The sequence below is a fragment of the Delphinus delphis genome, chromosome 6, assembly GCF_949987515.2.
Source record: "Delphinus delphis chromosome 6, mDelDel1.2, whole genome shotgun sequence".
NCBI lineage: Eukaryota > Metazoa > Chordata > Mammalia > Artiodactyla > Delphinidae > Delphinus > Delphinus delphis.
In genome coordinates this window covers 68,010,258-68,030,733 of record NC_082688.1, presented here as the reverse complement: position 1 = coordinate 68,030,733, position 20,476 = coordinate 68,010,258, and the positions used below count along the sequence as shown (strand labels likewise).

At 38.1% G+C, this 20,476-nt stretch overlaps 1 protein-coding gene across 1 annotated transcript in view; it reads left to right on the top strand.

Moving 5' to 3' along the window:
* Positions 1-8,034: 8,034 nt before the first annotated feature.
* The window catches only part of HAUS6 (HAUS augmin like complex subunit 6), a 44,194-nt gene continuing 31,752 nt past the window's right edge, over positions 8,035-20,476 (top strand). The window contains exons 1-7 of the mRNA XM_060014781.1: positions 8,035-8,474; positions 12,943-13,038; positions 14,359-14,437; positions 14,948-15,080; positions 17,594-17,741; positions 19,347-19,412; positions 19,717-19,765. Coding sequence (XP_059870764.1) covers positions 8,347-8,474; positions 12,943-13,038; positions 14,359-14,437; positions 14,948-15,080; positions 17,594-17,741; positions 19,347-19,412; positions 19,717-19,765 — 699 coding nt within the window. The 5' untranslated portion in view covers positions 8,035-8,346. The remainder of the gene's footprint in view (positions 8,475-12,942; positions 13,039-14,358; positions 14,438-14,947; positions 15,081-17,593; positions 17,742-19,346; positions 19,413-19,716; positions 19,766-20,476) is intronic.

The window sequence follows — 20,476 nt, the reverse complement described above, 5'->3', positions numbered from 1 at the left end:
AAGGTTTTAAGTCTCACAGAGGAGCCTCGTCTTGTTGTAGAATAGACCTAGGTTGTTTAGTTCGGTACAGATTTTATGAAAGTGCTGTTTGAGAGAGCCATATTAACGATATGAGAGCCATATCATAATATCTATGTTTTTTGGCTAACACTGAAAAAAATGTTTTCTAGAATTTAAGAAAGTGAGGAAGGTAGTAGATAGTGTTGTTAATTGATATTTTACAAGAGTAATGAATAGTTTAAATGGTGCTTTTGTGTAAATGTCAGTGATGAAGAAATGGTTACCATGTAAATTATCTTTTCATTTCTCTTGGGTATATACCTAGGAGTAGAATTACTAGTGGGTCATATGGTCACTCTATGTTTAATTGTTTGAGGAACTGCCAGACTGTTTTCTGAAGTGGCTGCACCATCTTACTTTCCCACCAGTAGTACATGAGGGTTTTGATTTCTCCATATCCTCGCCTACACCTGTTATCTGACTTTTTGATTCTAGCCGACCATTTTTTTTCTTTATTTTTTTCTAGCCAACCAGTTAAATTATAACTTAGCATTAATAGGAGTAGATGTTGAATAGTACGAATCAAGCACTTTTCCCTTTTCGTTGTCTACTCAGGTTAGAGCACAGGACAACTCAGTAAGGAGGTAGCTACTGTATCTATCAGACTGACTCCCTTGTATGAAATGGCCCTAGTGAGCTCTCAGCATGGATAAAACCATGCTGTCTGTCAGTGAGCATTCCTCTTCCCTCTTTATCTATGCCAGGGATTATCAACTGGGGACACTGATGAAATGCAGATTCCTGGGTTCCACCCCTACAGAATCTGGTTAGTAGGTCTGGAGGTAGTACCAGGCATCTGCACTTTAAAAAAGCATCGCTTAAAAAAAAAAAAATAAAAAAGACATCCTAGGTGATTCTAATGCAGGTGGTCCAACGATCATACTTTCAGAAATGAAGGAAACAGGAAACAAATGATTTTAATCTGAAACAAAGATAGGGCTAGGGTTACCAACAGTCCTACTCTTTCCAAACAAGAAATCTGGTGTGGGCTCCATAAAATGTCTTACTTTAAAAAGAGCTGCACGACTTCCCTGGTGGCACAGTGGTTAAGACTCTGCACTCCCAAGGCAGGGGGCCTGGGTTTGATCCCTGGCCAGGGAACTAGATCCCACATGCATGGTGCAACTTGCATGCCACAACTAAGGATCCCACATGCTGCAACTAAGGAGCCCACGTGCTGCAACTAAGGAGCCCGCCTGCCACAACTAAGACCTGACGCAACCAAAATAAATAAATTAATTAATAAATTTTAAAAAAAGAGCTACTCTTAATTTACTTTAGTTAACAAGACCCTTGGGAATTCCCTGGTGGTCCAGTGGTTAGGACTCTGCACTTTCACTGCTGAGCCTGGTCGGGGAGCTAAGATCCCACAAGCCACGCAATGTGGCCCCCAAAAAATAATAATAAAAACAAAATTTAACAAGACCCTTGGTGTAGACTCCATAAAATGTCATTTTAGAAAGACCTACTCTAATTTACCTTAATTTTAAAAATTTTGTATTGAAGTATAGTTTACAATATTAGTTTCAGGTGTACAACATAGTGATTCGAAGTTTTTGTACATTACACACCATACAAAGTTATTATAAAGCATTGACTATATTCCCTGTGATGTACATTATATCCCTGTGACTTATTTATTTTATAACTGCTAGTTTGTACCTCTTAATCCCCTTCATCCCTCTCCCCTCTGGCAACCACTGGTTTGTTCTCTTTATCTGTTTCTGTTTTGTTACATTTGTTCATTTATTTTATAGATTCTACATATAAGTGAGATCGTGCAGTATTTGTCTTTCTCTGTCTGACTTACTTCACTTAGCATAATACCCTCCAGGTCTATCCATGTTGTTGCAGATGGCAAGATTTCATACTTTTTTTTTATGGCTAATATTCCATTGTGTGTGTGTGTGTGTGTTTATCCATTCATCTGTTGATGGGCACTTAGGTCGCTTCCATATCTTGGCTATTGTAAATAATGCGGCTATGAACATTGGGATGCATATATATTTTCATTTTATTCAGATAAATACCCAGAGGTGGAATTTCAGGATGTATGGTAGTTCAATTGTTAATTAAAAAAAAAAAATTTATTTATTTGGCCACGTTGGCTCTTAGTTGCGGCAGGCGGGATCTTCCTTGCAGCATGTGGGATCTTTTTAGTTGTGGCATGTAGGATCTAGTTCCCTGACTAGGGATCGAACCCAGGCCCCTGCATTGGGAGCAAGGAGTCTTAACCACTGGACCATGAGGAGAGTCCCTAATTGTTAATTTTTTGAGTAATCTCCATACTGTTTTCCATAGTGGCTGCACCAGTTTACATTCTCTTCAACAGGGCATGAGGGGTCCCTTTTCTTCACATCTTTGCCAACACTTGTTATTTTTTGTCTTTTTGATGATAACTATTCTGACAGGTGTGAAGTGATACCTCATTGTGGTTTTTCTTTTTAATAAATTTATTTCTTTTTAATTTATTTTATTTTTGGCTGCACTGGGCCTTCGTTGCTGCCAGCAGGCTTTCTCTAATTGCAGCGAGCAGGGGCTACTCTTCCCCTTGCGGTGCGCAGGCTTCTCATTGTGGTGGCTTCTCTTGTTGCAGAGCACAGGCTCCAGGCGTGCGGGCTTCAGTAGTTGTGGCATGCTGGCTCAGTAGTTGTGGCTCGTGGGCTCTAGAGCACAGGCTCAGTAGTTGTGGCGCACGGGCTTAGTTGCTCTGCGGCATGTGGGATCTTCCCAGACCAGGGCTCGAAGCCGTGTCCCCTGCATTGACAGGCAGATTCTTAACCACTGCGCCAGCAGGGAAGCTCTCTCATTGTGGTTTTGATTTGCATTTCTCTGATGGTTAATGATGTTGAGCACTTTTTCCTATACCTGTTGGCCATCTGTATGTCTTTGGGAAAATGCCAATTCAGGGCCTCTGCCCATTTCTTAATTGGATTTTTGGCTTTTTGATATTGAGTTACTGTCTGAGTTTTTCCTGTATTTTGGATATTAACCCCTTATGGGACATATCATTTGTAAGTATCTTCTCCCATTCAGCAGGTTGCCTTTTCATTTTGTTGAAGGTTTCCTTCACTGTGCAGAAGCTTTTTAGTTTGATTTAGTCCCATTTGTTTATTTTTGCTTTTGTTGTCCTTGCCTGAGGAGACAGCTAAAAAAATATATATATTACTGAGACTAATGTCAAGGAGTGTGTATTGCCTATGTTTTCTTCTGGGAGTTTTATGCAAATTAGAAAATGGCACCTTATCCTCAACACTTGTAGTGCCACCTTCTGGAAAATTGTCATAATAAATACAGGAATCAGTGAAGTTTATGAATGAGTGGTGCCCCCTTATGGTTGTATGGTGAACAACCTGCAAAAATTATGCAACTCCCTGGAACCCTGGCATGGTCACTTGGTTTTCTTGAAAAGAGTGTCCTTGCAGGGAGGGACTATGGTTATTTCAGCAAGCATGTGATTCTGAGTTTGGCCTCAGAATGCCTGATGGGCATTCTCAGCAAGAGACTCCTTACACTCTTTCTTTGATGGTCCAAACTATTGTTGTTTATGTCAATGGAAAAGGAATTTATCTTATAAATCTGTGAAGTGATTTCTCTTGTGCCACATTTCTAAAAACCCTATGGAGATGGTCAGGCACAACCACTACATTTTAAATTAAACTCGCCATGGAAACTTGATAGACTGTGGCTACTTCTTAGCTGCTCCACCCTCCCCTATTTCCTTCCCAGCCCCCCAAATAGGTTTTGGTGATGGTCCTGAATAATGAAAATTATATACTCTGATTCATTCTGGATATATGGAAGATGAATTATCCATATGGCTCTCCTAAATCATCTCAAGGACTAGAGCTACTTTTTTTGATGGTTGGTGAGGCTTTTTTCCTAAATCCTAAGTGTGGAATCTCCAATCTTCTGCAAAGAACTCTACTGTAGGCCAGTAGTTACCTGATCTATAGGCGACTTTGGAGGTTTGTGTGTGTAAGAGGGTGGTATTTAAGAAACTGAAGAGAATGAAATTTATTGAGCACCTTTTACAAGCTAGGCGTATACTATCTTTACTCCTCATTTGCAATGCAGTCAATTTGGTATTTTCCTCACTTGACAGGTGAGGAAACTGAGGTTGAAAAGAGGTAAGTAGAAGAGTGGGGATTTAGTCCAATGTCTTACTGATGTCAAAGAGCTTATTTTTTCCATTCTAGCAATCTAGCCACTGATAGGAGAGAACTGCTGATCGCTTCCTTATTTGGGGTCCAGAAAATCCCTCTCTCTCTATCTTCTTGTGTTATAGCTTCCTGTTCTATTTTACATTTATTAAAAACAGAGTGATAATGGATGTTAAAATATACATTTAATAGAAATAGATCCGAACAGAGAGCTAAGCAAGGTACATCTTTTAACTTAAAAAGGCTAAAATTGCAATAGTTGACTTGCCTGGGTAATGCCCTGAATCAATTTATATAAGCAGTGTTGGCTTTTGTGGATGTCAGATTGGGTATAATCTTTGAAAAGCGAACATTCATGAAGATCTAGAATGTAGGTTGATCTCCCCAAATAGAAAGCTCAGGAATAAATAGTGGAAGTGTTTACCTCAGACCAGACAGTCCTCTGAGCTCCTGAGTTCTTACGGAAAAGTGCAATAACGGCCACAAACAGCCGGGTAAGGGGCCCAAGAAAAAGCAAGATTCTCGCTTCGTGTTTTGTTTTGTTTTGTTTTTTAACTGTTTTTAAAAATTGTGGTCAAATGTACATACCATCAAGGGTACCATTTTAGCCATATTCTCAAGCGTACATTTGTAGTGTTGTGCAGCCATCACCACTATCCATTTCCAGAACTTTATTATCATCCCAAGCATAAACCCATTAGACAATAATTCCTCATTTTCCCTTCTATTTTTCGATGGATATTTTTTGTTGTTGTTACTGTTAGTTTTTTTGCCTCTGTCAGGTAATCAGCTAATTTTTTCCTCTGCTATCAAGATTTAGCCTTCAGTAACTTGTTATACCTTACTAATTTTCTGCTTCTAATCTTCTGTTGGTTAAGAAATATTACTTGGCTTATCAAAATGGTATGCAAAGTAACGGTTAATAGAACTTCTTATCCCTAAAAGCCTTTCCTATGCAGAGAAGAGCTAGGGCTTTGTGATGGCTCTTTCAACTATTCAAAGACCTTTTTGCTTCCTTAGTTCCTAGACACTTCCCAAAGGGTTTATAGGATGGAAAATCAAACTTATGGAAAAGAGGAGTATTATTGGTTTTAAGAGAATAATAGATAAATAGACAGATGAATAACCAGAAATGCTTTATAGCTTGTAGTTTCAAAAGCTTTCATTTAATTTGTTCTACCACTAGTTGGTTTCCTTTTAAAGAGAAGTTTCCTTAGTGCTTTTATAATATTAGTGAATTGTGGAAATAAGACTATAAACATATCGAAGACAGCATAGTTATGGACAAAGTAAGGTTCATGCACATGCAGTAATTTATGTTTCTAAGAGCTCACCTGGACTTGACAACTCACTTCATTAGTGTTTGTTTTAATATCCAAGATTCTTCTTTTACAGGTACTAGATTTCAGTGTCACAGACTTGACATCTGAGGCTGATGAAATTCCAGATATTATAGCTTTGGAAGAGGAGGATGGACCAAGTCATTCACATGCCAATGGCCCTCAGCCTTCTTAGGGCAAAATGTTGAATAACTAATAAGAAAAATCTCCTTTTGCTGAATACACAGTTTGTGTCACATTAAATTTCATGTTTGCTCATGTGTTTATTCCTGTGGCTTTGGGGATTAATCTATTGGGAGTTAATCTCTTTCTTGGCTACTTGGTCTTAATTGTAATGAAACTCTGATTGACCCAAACTTCTGTAAAAGAGTCTCGTTCTGCATCATATATTATTTTATATAATTCTTCAAAGTTTAATCTTTGAAATGCCTATAATAAAAATGGGCTTATAATCTTGAATCAGAGTGTTTTTTTTAAACACTGATATAGTGGACTTCTTTTTTCCTCCCAGGATTCATTCCTGTTTCTTTTGGTAACAGCACCTTTATGGGTTTTTTGGGGGGTGTGGTCTCAGTGCATCTGCTAGTCAAGGTCTTTTTGCTTTCCCCTGGCCTAGGGGGTAGGCATATGACTAAAAAACAGGTCACTTGGGAGGAAGCATATCATGATGGGTAAAGGCTCAGACTCTGGATTCCAATCTTGGCTCTTCTACTTTCTAGTTATGTTACTTTAAACAAATAACTTAGTTTCTCTGTACCTCAATTTCCTCATCTGTAAAATAAGGATAATAGTAGGTTTGTTATGAAGAATAAATAAACATTTATAAAATCTTAGAGCAATGCCTGGCACAGAACAACATTAAATAAGTATTAGTTAAATAAATTGTAGAAACAATGGCCAAACCAGTATTGAGGAGCACCCCCAGTGTCCAGATTGTAATTCTTTTTCATTTGTCAGAAAGAGGAATTGTAATACCTTTTCCCACTAAAAGAAATCAGTGCTTCTTGGAGAAATGGCTGATTCCAGGTGTGAGGCAGGAAATGTACAAAATGAGCCTTGAACTTCTTGCTATTTCAGGTAGAAAAGAAGCTGATTTATTGGGAGAGGTTCCATTAATTGGTTCCATTAATTGGAAGAGGTTCCAATTAACTGAAGATGGGACAATCTGAACTTCAATAAGGATAATAATTGCAATAGATTGAACCCCATCAAATATGAACCCCATCAAAATCTAAATATATCTCTATCTATCTATCTATATAAGCAACCTAATTGGTCACTTTCAGGGGATGATAACAAACCAATTATTATCTTGAAAACTGGTAAATAAAATGAAAGAATCGGGACTTCCCTGGTGGTGCAGTGGTTAAGACTCCGCACTCCCAATGCGGGGGGCCCGTGTTCATTCCTTGGTCCAGGAACTAGATCCCACATGCATGCCACAACTAAGAGTTTGCATGCTGCAACTAAGGGTTCGCATGCCACAACTAAGGGGCCCTCGAGCTGCAACTAAGGAGTCCACCTGCTGCAACTAAGACCTGATGCAACCAAATAAATAAATAAACAAATATAAAAAAAGTAAAAGATTAGGGCTGGAGGTACAGTTTACAAAAAAATAAAATGAAAGAATCAAGAATTTATCCTTTTTGGGAATTCCCTGGCGGTCCAGTGGTTAGGACTCTGTACTTCCACTGCAGGGGGTGCAGGTTCCAGGAACTAGGATCCTGCAAGCCGCACATGGTGTGGCAAAAAAAATTAAAAAAGAATTTATCCTTCTTTATGTCTTCATCACTAGGTAAACAAATAGTAAATGAGGGAAAATCTCTCTCATAAAAGTATTCCTTCTGACAAATGAAAAAGACATGATATCTTAGTCAGTTAGGACTGCTATAACCAATTACCTTAGACTGAGTGGTTTAAACAACAGACATTTATTTCTCACAGTTCTGGAGGCTGGAAGTCTGAGATCAGGGTGCCGGCAGAGTCAGGTTTTGGTGAGGGCCCCCTTCTGGGTGGCAGAGAGTTGACTTCTCTTTGTATCATCACATGGTGAAAAGAGCAGAGAGAGGAAGCAAACCCTCTTGTGACTCTTATAGTTCTATGCATGAGGGCTTCACCCTTATGACTGCATCTAATCCTAATTACCTCCCAAAGACCCAACCTTCTAATACCATCACATTGAGCAATAGGGTTTCAACATATGAATTTGGCGGGGGGGACACAAACATTCAGCCCATAACAAATGACAAATGAGAATTTCAACATTTTGCAATCACCTGTGAATAATGGAAAAATGATCAGAAAACGCAAAGCCGCAAGACGCCAGCAAAACCCCGCAATCACGAGGAACTTCGCCAGCCCCGCAATGCCTTGTGGGTCTTGTATGCTCTCGGCTGGTCTTAACCGGAAAAGACCGAGGCCAGGGTGCATTGCATGGCGGGAGACGGTCCTCTAAAGAAGCGCCTCCTCCTCCGGAAGCCGGGCAGCGCCGGCGCAAACCGTTCTTTTGGAGGCGCGGGACGCTTCTTTTGTGGTGACCTCGCTTAGGCCGCTGTGCCGTACAACCGGTAGAGGCTCTGTTTCCCTGAAACTTTAGAGTCTCAGGCCATTTGAGGCATTTGAGGCCATTTGAGGCGAAATGGTTCCGGACGAGAGAGGATCAGGCGGTGGCAATGGAGGGGCCGCCGCCATCTCAGGCTGCCCGTAGGGAAAAAGCCTGAGGGGCCCTCGCAGTCGTTGGAGCCTGCGCTTTCTTCCTTTGCTGGGCCCTGCCTACTGCGAAGATGAGTTCGGCCTGGGTCCCTTCTTTCGAGAAGGAGCATCTCTGGATGTATCTGCAGGCGCTCGGCTTCGAGCCGGGCTCGGCGACCGTAGCCGGTGGAAAGATCGTGTCGCACACGCACCTCGGAGTGTAAGGAGGCCGGGGCCGACGGGGCGGGGGAGTCTGAGCCTGGCCGTGCTGGCGTGACCCGCCTTGTTGCGGACCTCGTAGGTTGATGAATTAAGTAGTCGGTTACTGGGGCCCGGCACTGGCTGCAGAGTTCCTGCTTCCAGTGGCAGCCAGCCTGGTGGCAGGAGACTGTCTGTTACGGGACCTTGCCGGGAGCGCCTTGTAGGGGAGTAGAGTCTGCAGTTGGGGCGAAACTGAAGGGGCGGCTTATTCCTGCTTTGGTAGTGAAGCTGGGTGGTCTGTGAAGTCGAGGGAGAGGTGGCGGTTTGGTAACGGAGGGACTTGGGAACGCCTTCCGTTAGGTGCAAACGCCTTTAGGACTCGAGGGAGACTTTCAAGGTAGTTGATCTTTAGTTTATAATTTTCACTAACTGAAATAGCAGGCTGAAGGCTGCCACAGTTAGCAAAAAACTAGTAGAGAGTGGTATTAAGATGAAAAGTGAAAAAAAGCCCCTTCCTGCTTTGCTACAGATGTTACAGATCTCATCATAAAACTTAATGCTTGGGCTTCCCTGGTGGCGCAGTGGTTGAGAGTCCGCCTGCCGATGCAGGGGATGTGGGTTCGTGCCCCGGTCCGGTCCGGGAAGATCCCACATGCCGCGGAGCGGCTGGGCCCGTGAGCCATGGCCGCTGAGCCTGCGCGTCCGGAGCCTGTGCTCCGCAACGGGAGAGGCCACAACAGTGAGAGGCCCGCGTACCGGAAAAAAACAAAAAACTTAATGCTTTGTTTATATTTCTATGTCTTAACTTATCAACTTTAGACAGTCTCTATTATCTTGGCCACTATAGGCCAAGGAAAATTTGGGATACATAGACTATCTCCTGTTCTCAACCTTCTTGACTTTTGTAATTACGTTATTTCCGTTTTTCTTGTGGCAGTATTTAAATGATGTGCTTAGACCTCTGTTTCTTGGTGTATCAATCTCAAAAGTATCTCTGGATTCCCCACGATGTAATTTCACAGTGAAGGCTGCTATTTATACGATAATTAGCGCACCTACACTTACCTACCCTCTGCCTTCTCCCTCTTGACTTTTTTCAGCTGTGTTAGAACTGTTTTACTGTCAAGGTTTAGAGCTGTAATTAAGTTTTGTTTGGTAACTGTTTGGAAGTTACTACTATTTATATGTAGAAAGGTTTTGTCTAGAAGTCTAGTGTAAAAATTGACAACCAGTGGGTAGCATTTTTCAGGTTATGATTATATATTAATAAATGTGCCACCTATCTCACATGATTTGATGCCCCACCATATGGCAGAAAAACTTAAAGCTTCTCCCAGGCCTCCACTGAGGATGGTTCCCGTTGCCACTGCATCCTCTCTATTGTTTTGGCAATCTTAGTTTTCTCTGCTATGGCTTATTCAATTGCAGTCTTCTTTCTGCCTTTGAAAATTAAATAAAATCTGCCAAGTTCTGGTTCAGTGATGATAGTTTTTTTTTTAAACATTGTTATAGATTCACTGCCCCCCTCCCATGTCTTTAGAGTTGTCTCAGTTGGTTAGTGGGAGGGATATACTAAAACAGATGTCCCCTTTAAAATGCTTTAAGCAAGAATGTGGCATCAAATTTACTTCAAAATTAAAACATTTTTTTGATTCACTTATGTTTACATATGTTAGAATTCATTCTTTTTGGTGTGCAGTTGTATGTGTTTCTAGTTTCTGTGAGCATGTAATTGTGTAGCCACTTTTCTTATAAAGTTAAATGTACATTTAACATATGATCCAGCAATTCCATTCCTAGGCATCTGCCCAAAAGATTTGCATTTTGGAAAAATCATTCTGGTTGCATTACAGAGAATGGATTAGAGGGGGAATCAGGGCTTTGCAGTTAGGTAGACGTAAACTAAGGAGTCAGTGGGAATGGAAAGGAAAGGTGATTCATTCATTTGTAGGTTTTTTTTTTTGCTTGGAAGGTGATTCGCTTTTATTTATTTTGCCAGTGAATGTGTAAGAGCAACATATACATTCTTTTGTCATCTATTTAGGAAAAATTTTGAAAGCTGAAGGATAATGTCGAGCCATATTCACTATGAGATATAAGCCTAAACAAAGTTTCTATTCCAAGGAAGAAAAAAAAATCCAGTTTTCCCAAAGGAAAACTTTGTCTGCTTTCCTTACATTGAAATGCAAGTATTGCTGAAAACCAGTTTTTAATCCTCCACCTGACACACAGCCTGAAGTGTAATTAGCTAAGTTTGCAAGAGGGGGTTATTTTGTTAGGGTCCAAGATGTGTCTTTATCACACATCATTGTGTTTGTTTGTTTATTTATTTATTTATTTTGGCTGCGTTGGGTCTTTGTTGCTGTGCGCAGGCTTTCTCTAGTTGTGGTGTGCGGGTATCTCATTGCAGCGACCTCTCGTTGCAGAGCCTGGGCTCTAGGCACGCGGGCTTCAGTAGTTGTGGCACACGGGCTCAGTAGTTGTGGCTCGTGGGCTCTAGAGCGCAGGCTCAGTAGTTGTGATGCACGGGCTTAGTTGCTCTGCGGCATGTGGGATCTTCCTGGACCAGGGCTCGAACCCATGTCCCCTGCATTGGCAGGCGGATTCTTAACCACTGTGCCACCAGGGAAGTCCCGCAATGTGCTTTTTACAAGCAGACTTGTGGACCATGACTAAAGGACATGTACAGATTCCAGTTCAATACATGACAAGGCATTTAAGGGGCTGCCAATAGAGCTGACTTTCTGATTATTCTAGAAAGTAGAGACTCATCAACGAACACAGTAATCCCACTCTGCAAAGCTGGAGGCTGGCTAAAAGGAGCATTCCCACCAGACTTTCTGTGCCATAGCAAAGGAGATGCAGAGTCTGTGGCTGGGTACACTAAGACATTGTTAGACCTACTGTACAACTGTGCACTTCATAACAGGGTAAAATTGCAGTAGTAAATTGTCTAACATTTTTCTGAGGTTATATTCCATAAGCTTAAAATTCAGATGTACTTATTTAAAGCATTCAAAACATTGGGTTCTAAGAATGTTTATGCATAAGGTTAATATCTGCCCTATAGAGATTTATATATTTCTGAACAAATACCTCCAGTTTATCTGAATGCATCGGTTTTGGACCAGCAGCTCCTGGCATTGGGAGAGCTGGGTTTCCAGAAATCAGCACAGGTACATTTGCTAAAAGTTTGGCAGGGACCAGGCCCATCCCAGGATGAGGTAAGTAGGGATTGAAAGCCATGGCAGGATTAGCTTCCAGGGATGGAGTCACAGGAAAAGATGTAAGTGATGACATTTGAGCATTTTGGAGCATAAACTGCATTTGCTGGGTGAACATGGCTGCAGCAGTCTTTTGTTGAATCAGATTGTTCCGTCCATTAATTTCCAGCTGCATTTTTAAATGTGGAGGAGGGTGAAGGTACTTGCAGTTCTCTCTAGCACACCGACCCTTAAGGTCATAAGCAGCCCCCTCCATGGAATCAGCCCAGGCTCTACTAGGCCTTCAGTTGCCCGAAGCAAAGCAGAAGGCACTCTCAGCCCCCCATTCATTTGTTTATTCAACAGATATTAACTGAACACAGTATTGGACCTGGGTATACAGTGGTGAACAGAGCAAACGTGAACTTTTCCCTTATAAAATTTCAGTCCAGTGGGTGAGCAAACCTTTAACAAATATCTTTTTAAAAATTAGAAGTGTTGAAGAGAACAGGATACTCTATGAAAAAAATAGCAGGTTTGAGAGATGATAAGGAGGTAGGAACTTCATTTGTATTTGTTGAGGAATAGAAACATTCCAAGGATAAAAGAGTTGTTTGACAAAAGGATAAGCATGGGAATTTTAATGTTAACTCTTTTTTCCAACTCAAAGCTTATTTCAGGAAAATAGCTTTATGTGTTCACGGGAGTACTCAGATCTATTTGTCATGTCATCTGTATTATGCAGATAATCAAACTGCTTTCTAATGTTGTTGGGATTAGATAAAATACTTCATGTTAAAGCTGCAAGCACAGCTATTAACTTCATATGATTGCAGTGAAGATTAGATGAGTTGCTGCTTGTAAAAGGCTTAATTAAAATAATATCTGATAAATAATAAACTCAATAAATATTTAGCTGTTTTTATTGTCAGAAAATGTTGGTGGGTATCATCATTTTCACTATATGTTAGACCATGATTTTCTCTCTACCTAATTAGTCTTTCGTTTTCTTTTTGTAGAATGTTTTCATTGCAGTAAAGCCAATTCTTCTAGTTTTCTTCTAATCGATCTACATTTTCAGAATGAAAACAAAAACTTGTATGTGTTTAATTGTTTATAAATATATACATGAATTAGAAAAATTAATTTGCCTTGACCTCTTGAACAGAATGAAAAATATTAATAGGCCAGACTCTTAAACAGCTTTTGATGATGCTTAGTTTTATTAATCTTTTTCTTTTTTCTTTTTTTTTTTCCTACTTCTATTTCTTTTTAAACCATTAGGAACATGTTTGACAAGTTGAACCGTGATGCCTTTCAGATAGTTTCTTATTTTTTGTTTCAAACGCTTGACCAGTCTCTCACTAAAGAAGTTTTCAAGTGAGTAAAAGTTATTTCATTTTCTTTTTGTAGGGGATTTAAAAAGGGATTAAGACTTTATATAAGCCAGAATTTCAACTTTGGACTTCAACTATTATTTTGAATGGATGTTATAAAAATTAGGCTTGAGTCTTACAAATTTAGTACTTAACCTTTATAAATCTGAGTGATTTTTTTTTGTAAAATTATTGTAAATTAAAATAAAAATATAAAAATGTGAATATTCACTAGCCTTGGTTCTAAGTTATTTTGCATGTGATTTGGGTTTCATCTATAAGAAAAAGTGTTCAAATTTGTTTTAATATTTATATTGTGCCCTCATCCTCTTATATAGTAAGTCCATTGTTTAGGGCATTGTTTTTATTTGTGATAATTTATTTTTAATATTTTGCCTTCAGTTAAAGTTATGAGTGACCAGGAGAACAAGTGTATTTGAAACATATTTTCGAAATCCCTATCATTAAGGTATAGGGCTTCCTCTGCTCAAATAAAAATAGATTTTTTGATTTTTTTTCTAGATTATAAACAAAATACAGCTTACTTTAACCAGTTCAGCAAATACAGGAAACGTTAAAGAAGGAAGTAAAAATTATTCCTAAACCCAACTAGAGAATATCACTGTTGACATTCCAGCTTTTTAGTCTTTTTTTCTTTGCATACTTAATTTTTTTCTATGAATATAGCATGTAAGTTATGCTATAGAAATACAAAAAAAAATGGGGCCCTAATCAAATAATTGCCTCATAATAAAAATTTAGACAAAACATTATAAGGAGAAAGCAATAGGCAAATTTTAAAGTTCATTATTTTTGACTAAAACTGAATTTTTAATAATTTCATATCTTGTTTGTCCACAAAACAGTAGCACCCCTCACTGTAATATAGGTTATCTCTAGGGGTCATGATCTCTTATGCCATTCTTTCTGTGCTTTTCATGTGTAACCATGTGTTTTTCTCTTTTTCCCCAGGCATTAATTATTATCCTAATTTATTTATACCATCTTTATGCATTAGTCCAGTGAATTCATTGAGAGTGTTGTCTTCTTTAGCTGATTTTCAGTAATTTTAATAGTGGTTCTCCCTATATTTAACTTACATATTCATTGGTAATTTGCACTAAGCTGAATTCAACTCTATAGATATTCATAAAGAAAAAGACCTAATTTCTTACAGGTTGGTGTTTCTCTTTAGTTGAAATTTATGAATGTTAGCCTTGATTTAGCATTAATATTTCTAGTATAGGAGATAATTTTGATGTTTTAAAGTTTTGCTGAGTTTGCTTTTTTATTCATAATTCTAATTTTTATTTTTGTTTTAAAGACTTTGTTGGCCTCCATTTGACCAAAAAAGTGATACTGAATTCCGAAAACATTGCTGTGAATGGTTAAAAAAGATTTCTGTAAGTATTTTCTTTCTGAAAGGTGCAAACGTTTAAGAGGTAATTTTTTTTCAGGCTTTATTGAGGTACATTAATTTTTTTAGAGGTGAAATCTTTTTAGTGCTTTTATGCTAACAGTATAAGCAAGAAATACTAATCAGGATAATACTTTCTGGTGGTTTTTGGTTGGGATTCTATATTTCTGGGAAGCCAGCTTTGTTGGCTAAGTGCATTAGAAATAGGTTTTTGAGTTCCTGGGAATTTATATCACAGTTTTTGTTTAAAGAAAATTTTTTTTTACCATAGATTATTTTAGCTTATGTCCCCAAATAGTATCAATAATTGTGGCTTTAAATTTTAATTGCTTTTTGTGACTGAGTCCACCAAGAGTTTAGAAGGATTCAAAAATTCAACTTGTGATTCAAATGGAATAATTCTGGTAAACCCTGTTATGCTTCAAAACAGTGTGATGTAAATATAAAGGTTGTTGTTGTTAGGGTCTTCAAATCATCTTGTTTCTTTTTTCCATAGGCTGAATGTGGAAGTAGCTTCCCTCAAGTTGTTGGTTCACTATTTCTTTCTCCTGGTGGTCCTAAGTTTATTCATCTGATGTATCACTTTGCAAGATTTGTTGCAATAAATTATATAAAAACCCATTCTAAAAGTAAGTTAAGCTCACAGTAGGAGTTTTTTTTGTTTTGATTCTTAAGTTTTTATTATTTTTTTATAATTTGTAAATCATTAAGAGATTTTAATAAAATAAAGTAAGATAAAAATATTACTTTACCTCAAAAGGCAAATGGTTAATATTTTATTGGAACTGTAGTTTGAAATCCTCTTGTAATGAACATAGGTAGCAATACAGATTATTTTCTTATGTTCTAATACAGGGGTTGGGAAACATTTTCTGTGTAAGGCCTGACAGTAAATATTTTATACTTTGTGAACCACATAAGAGTGTCTGTCACATATACCTGTTTGTGAGGGTTGTTAAATTTTTATTTTTTGTAATATAACCCCTTAAAATGTAGAAAGCAGTTCTAGCTTTCTGATCTCAGAAAAACAGCCAGTGGGCCAGGGTAGACCTGCAGGTTATAGTTTGCCTATAATTCATTGTATTAAATGTTGTGTTGAATTTGTTAGAGATTTATTTTGGCTACTGGCAATGTGTTGGAATATTTTGGTTCACAATTGCTGTTTTAAAGGGATTTGATCTATTTGCTAAATTATAGAAACAAAATATTGGATTTTTCACCTAAGACTTAAAAGAATGCTATTTGTAGCTTACTAAGTATGCTGCTCAGTTTAATTGAGTTATGCTCATAAAACATGGGAGGTAAAAGCTGGAAAAGTTGATGCAATAATAGCCCATCTTCCAATTTCTAGAGACAACCATTGCTTATATTTTGGTTTGTTTTCTTTTAGGTGTTTTTGTTGTTGTTTTTTTAAATGCACATATTATATGTTTTAATTATTTTGAATAAATGATAGATTCTCATGATTCAAAAATCAGGAAGTGAAAAGTCTGTCTTCCATCTCTAACTACCTAGTTTCCCTTCCCAGAAGCAACCGTTGTAATGAATAATACTAGCAAATGTGTATATATTCTGTTTTTTAAACCCTAAATGGTGACATACATCTGGGTTTGAATCTTGTGTTTTTTATGCAACAGTGTCTATTGGAGATCATCCCATGTCAGTTCATAGATCTTCCTTACTCTGTCTCTCTCTTAAGAACTGCATATTTGAATGGATGTGTCATAGTGTATTTAATCACACATTTGTTCTGAAATCAGCTCTGCTGACAGACAGTTGGCTTTTTTCCTAACCTTTTGCTATAAAAATAATGCTACAGTGACAAACTTTATACATATATCATTTTGTGTATGTACAAGTATATATTGTATGTGTGTGTGTGTATACATATATATATGCACTCAAACACATACCTTTTTTCCAGTTTATCTTCTGTGCGTGATTTTTTAAAACATGTACATGTGATCTTGCTTTATAAGCATTTACATATTTTATTTATTTTTTAAAAAAATTTTTTTATTTATTTATTTTTTGCGGTACGCGGGCCGGGCCTCTCACTGTTGTGGCCTCTCCCGTTGTGGAGCACAGGCTCTGGACGCGCAGGCTCAGCAGCCATGGCTCATGGGCCCAGCCACTCCGCAGCATGTGGGATCTTCCTGGACCGGGGCACGAACCCGTGTCCCCCGCATCGGCAGGCGGACTCTCAACTACTGCGCCACCAGGGAAGCCCTACGTATTTTAAATTTAATGTAACATAAGCATTTTACCAGCTTTTCTGTTAGATTTATTCCAGTTACATGTAACCCAAACTATTTTATATGAATTATGTGTATTTGGATTTGGCAAGATTTATTGTACATAAGGCTTTTAAGCATGGGTTGTCATATTTCTCATTTAAAGCAGTTTCATTCAACATATTCAGTCTCTAGGTGACTTCTACATCCAGCGAACTCATCCCCTGTTAAATATTTAGGCGTTTTGGTTATTTCTTTGCGGGTAATCTAGGGCCTGGATTTACAATGTTTAGTATGGTGTGGGGTCACTATTTTCCAGAATATCCACCTTTATTGTATTGAGCCATCTTAAAGTAGGATTTATTACATTTTATTACAGGTGAAAACCTGGACTCTCAAATGTTTAGATGGATTGTTGTCAGGGTCTGCTTTGATCATTAGTAACATAGCCAAGAATTACTTGAGAAATAGAGATTGGTTTTATTTGGTTGTCTTGTCCTGTTGATCTTACTAGGAAGAAAAGTACGAAGCAATGAAGCAATGAAGGTGATGTGATCTCACCTCATCTCTTTTAATTGATTTTCTTCCTTTGTTGTTAAAAGATCAGTTGAGAAGTTGCTTATGTGTGATGATGTATTTGTAATAAGAATTACTTGGGGCACATGGACTCTGAGAATTTTTAATTATGTAAAATAACTCAACTTCAGATATCCTTTTTTATTGCCTCATTTAAAAATAGGTCATCCTTGCTTTTGCTGAAATTAGTTGTATCTTTTTGTGTATGTGGCATGCCAGATCTTAAGGAGTTGTTAGTTAAATGAGGTTGTTAATCTCTCAGTAATCTCACACTTTTATATTTATTAGCTTGTACGTCTAAGTTTTGTATATTTTATTTGTGTTCTGTGTAGATTCTTCTGTACATTTTACAGAGACATTTAACATAAAGCCACAAGATTTGCACAAGTGCATTGCCAGATGCCACGTAGCACGTAACAGATTTTTACAAATTTTGCAAAGAGAAGATTATGTTACCCGAAAATACCAGGAAAATGCACAGTAAGTAATACTTTGATAGTTAGAAAATGTAAATTCCTTTCTTTATGAACAAATGTCATCAGTATCCTTTCTTTTTTTTAACCCATTGGTGTATGCACTTTATTTTTAATTCTATCAATACTTATTTATTTATTTAATTTATTTTTGGCTGCGTTGGGTCTTCGTTGCTGTGCGCGGGCTTTCTCTAGTTGTGGTGAGTGGGGGCTACTCTTCATTGTGGTGCACGGGCTGTTCATTGTGGTGGCTTCTCTTGTTGTGGAGCATGGGTTCTAGGTGTGTGGGCTTCAGTAGTTGTGGCATGTGGGCTCAGTAGTTGTGGCACATGGGCTTAGTTGCTCCGCAGCATGTGGGATCATCCCGGACCAGGGCTCGAACCCGTGTCCCCTCTACTGGCAGGCAGATTCTTAACCACTGCGCCACCAGGGAAGTCCCTCATCAGTATTCTTTCAATGGCAATAATTCATGTCTACCTCAAAACCCCCTGGCTGTTATCTTTCCTTTTTTTTTTTTTTTCCCCCTCGGTACGCGGGCCTCTCATTGTTGTGGCCTCTCCCGTTGCAGAGCACAGGCTCTGGACGCGCAGGCTCAGCAGCCATGGCTCACGGGCCCAGCTGCTCCGTGGCATGTGAGATCTTCCCAGACCAGGGCATGAACCCGAGTCCCCTGCATCGGTAGGCAGACTCTCAACCACTGTGCCGCCAGGGAAGCCCCTATCTTTCCATTTTAAAGCCTGATAACTTCTGAATAAAATGTTTTATAACTTTAGGCATACTGTAAATGAAAATTCAGAGAAAAGGAAGATATCATTTTAGTTCAAAAACTCAATTTCTTTAGGTGCTTTTTCTTTTAAACATGGAAATAAAATTTTAAGCTGTAATTATAGTGCTCATTCTATTTTGTATCCCTTTTTCTCTTAATATTTCATTCTATAAATTTTTCCATACTGCCATAATGTATTACTTTTAATTTCTACTTAGTGTCTTAGTTGAAGAGGTATTCCATAGTTTCTTTAGCCATTTTATACTGTCTTACATTTACATTCATCTATTCAGCACTTTTCTTTCTTGAGTTACTTCTGTGTGCTGGATATTAGTTATACACTAGTCCTACAGCATTAAACAAGACAAGCAAGGTTCTTACTCTCTAGACATAAATTGTGTCCAATTTTTTACAATTATAAACAACTATAGTAAGATAACTTTTTAAATGCTGTTTTCTATTCCCAAAGCTACAGAATCCTTTGACATCTCCTTAAAACTACAATGTTGCCTGTTTTAGGTAACATTTAAAATTATCCCCATGGTATGTGAGATAAGGATAAGAGAGCAGAGTAGTCTTAACTGACTTCCAACATTTTTACTTGAAGTCAGAGAGTGTATGAGCCAAGAAGTCCTGGTCCATTTCAATAGCCGCCTATATGTTAGACCACTCCTGTAAGTCTTAAAGGGAGTCTGGAGTCCCTTTATGACTGTCTGCTGGGTATAATTGGAAGAGTAGTCATCAGAGGCCTTGAGCAAAGATATGAAATGAGGGAAAATATCAAAGCGGGCTATACTAGTTAGTTGTAATAGATTTACAGTTGTCATTTTGTATGTTTTCTTCCAGATTATCAGTTAAACAAATACAGAATTTGAGATCAGAATGTATAGGACAGCAAAACGAGATAAAAAAGTAAGTGACTTTTAGAGTTGAAAGTTCCTTGAGATACTAGTTTAGCTTCCTGCATGTTACCGGTAAGGAAACTGAGATTAGTTAAAATAACATATCAATAGCTAGTTGATAATAGGATGAGAACATAATTCTGATTCCTAGTCCAGTTCTTCTAATAAATTATGATAGCTTTGAGCTTGAATTTTACTTTTGCTTTTAATAGGTGGTTGTTAGCAGGTGGGTTTGCAGATTAATTAGCTCTTTGGATGGTAAATTACCATATGGTTTTTTAATTGACTAATGAGATTATTTAATTTTTAACTAGAATGGAACCCTATGATGACCAAAGTAATATACAAGAGAAAATTCAAAAGGTGAGACTTTTTTTTTGAATTTTATTTTATTTATTTTTTATACAACACGTTCTTATTAGTTATGTATTTTATACATATAGTGTATATATGTCAATCCCGATCTCCCAGTTCATCGCACCCCACCCCCCATTCCCCCCTTGGTGTCCATATGTTTGTTCTCTACATCTGTGTCTCTATTTCTGCCTTGCATACTGGTTCATCTGTACCATTTTTCTAGATTCCACATGTATGTGTTAATGTATATTTGTTTTTCTCTTTCTGGCTTACTTCACTCCATGTAAGACAGTCTCTAGGTCCTTCCACGTCTCTACAAATGACCCAGTTTCGTTCCTTTTTATGGCTGAGTAATAATTCATTGTATATATGTACCACATCTTCTTTATCCATTCATCTGTTGATGGACGTTTAGGTTGCTTCCATGACCTGGCTGTTGTAAATAGTGCTGCAGTGAACATTGGGGTGCATGTGTCTTTTTGAATTATGGTTTTCTCTGAGTATATGCCCAGTAGTGGGATTGCTGGGTCATATGGTAATTCTGTTTTTAGTTTTTTAAGGAACCTCCATACTGTTCTCCATAGTGGCTATATCATTTTACATTCCCACCAACAGTGCAAGAGGGTTCCCTTTTCTCCACACCCTCTCCAGCACTTATTGTTTATAGATTTTCTGATGATGCCCATTCTAACCGGTGTGAAGTGATACTTCATTGTA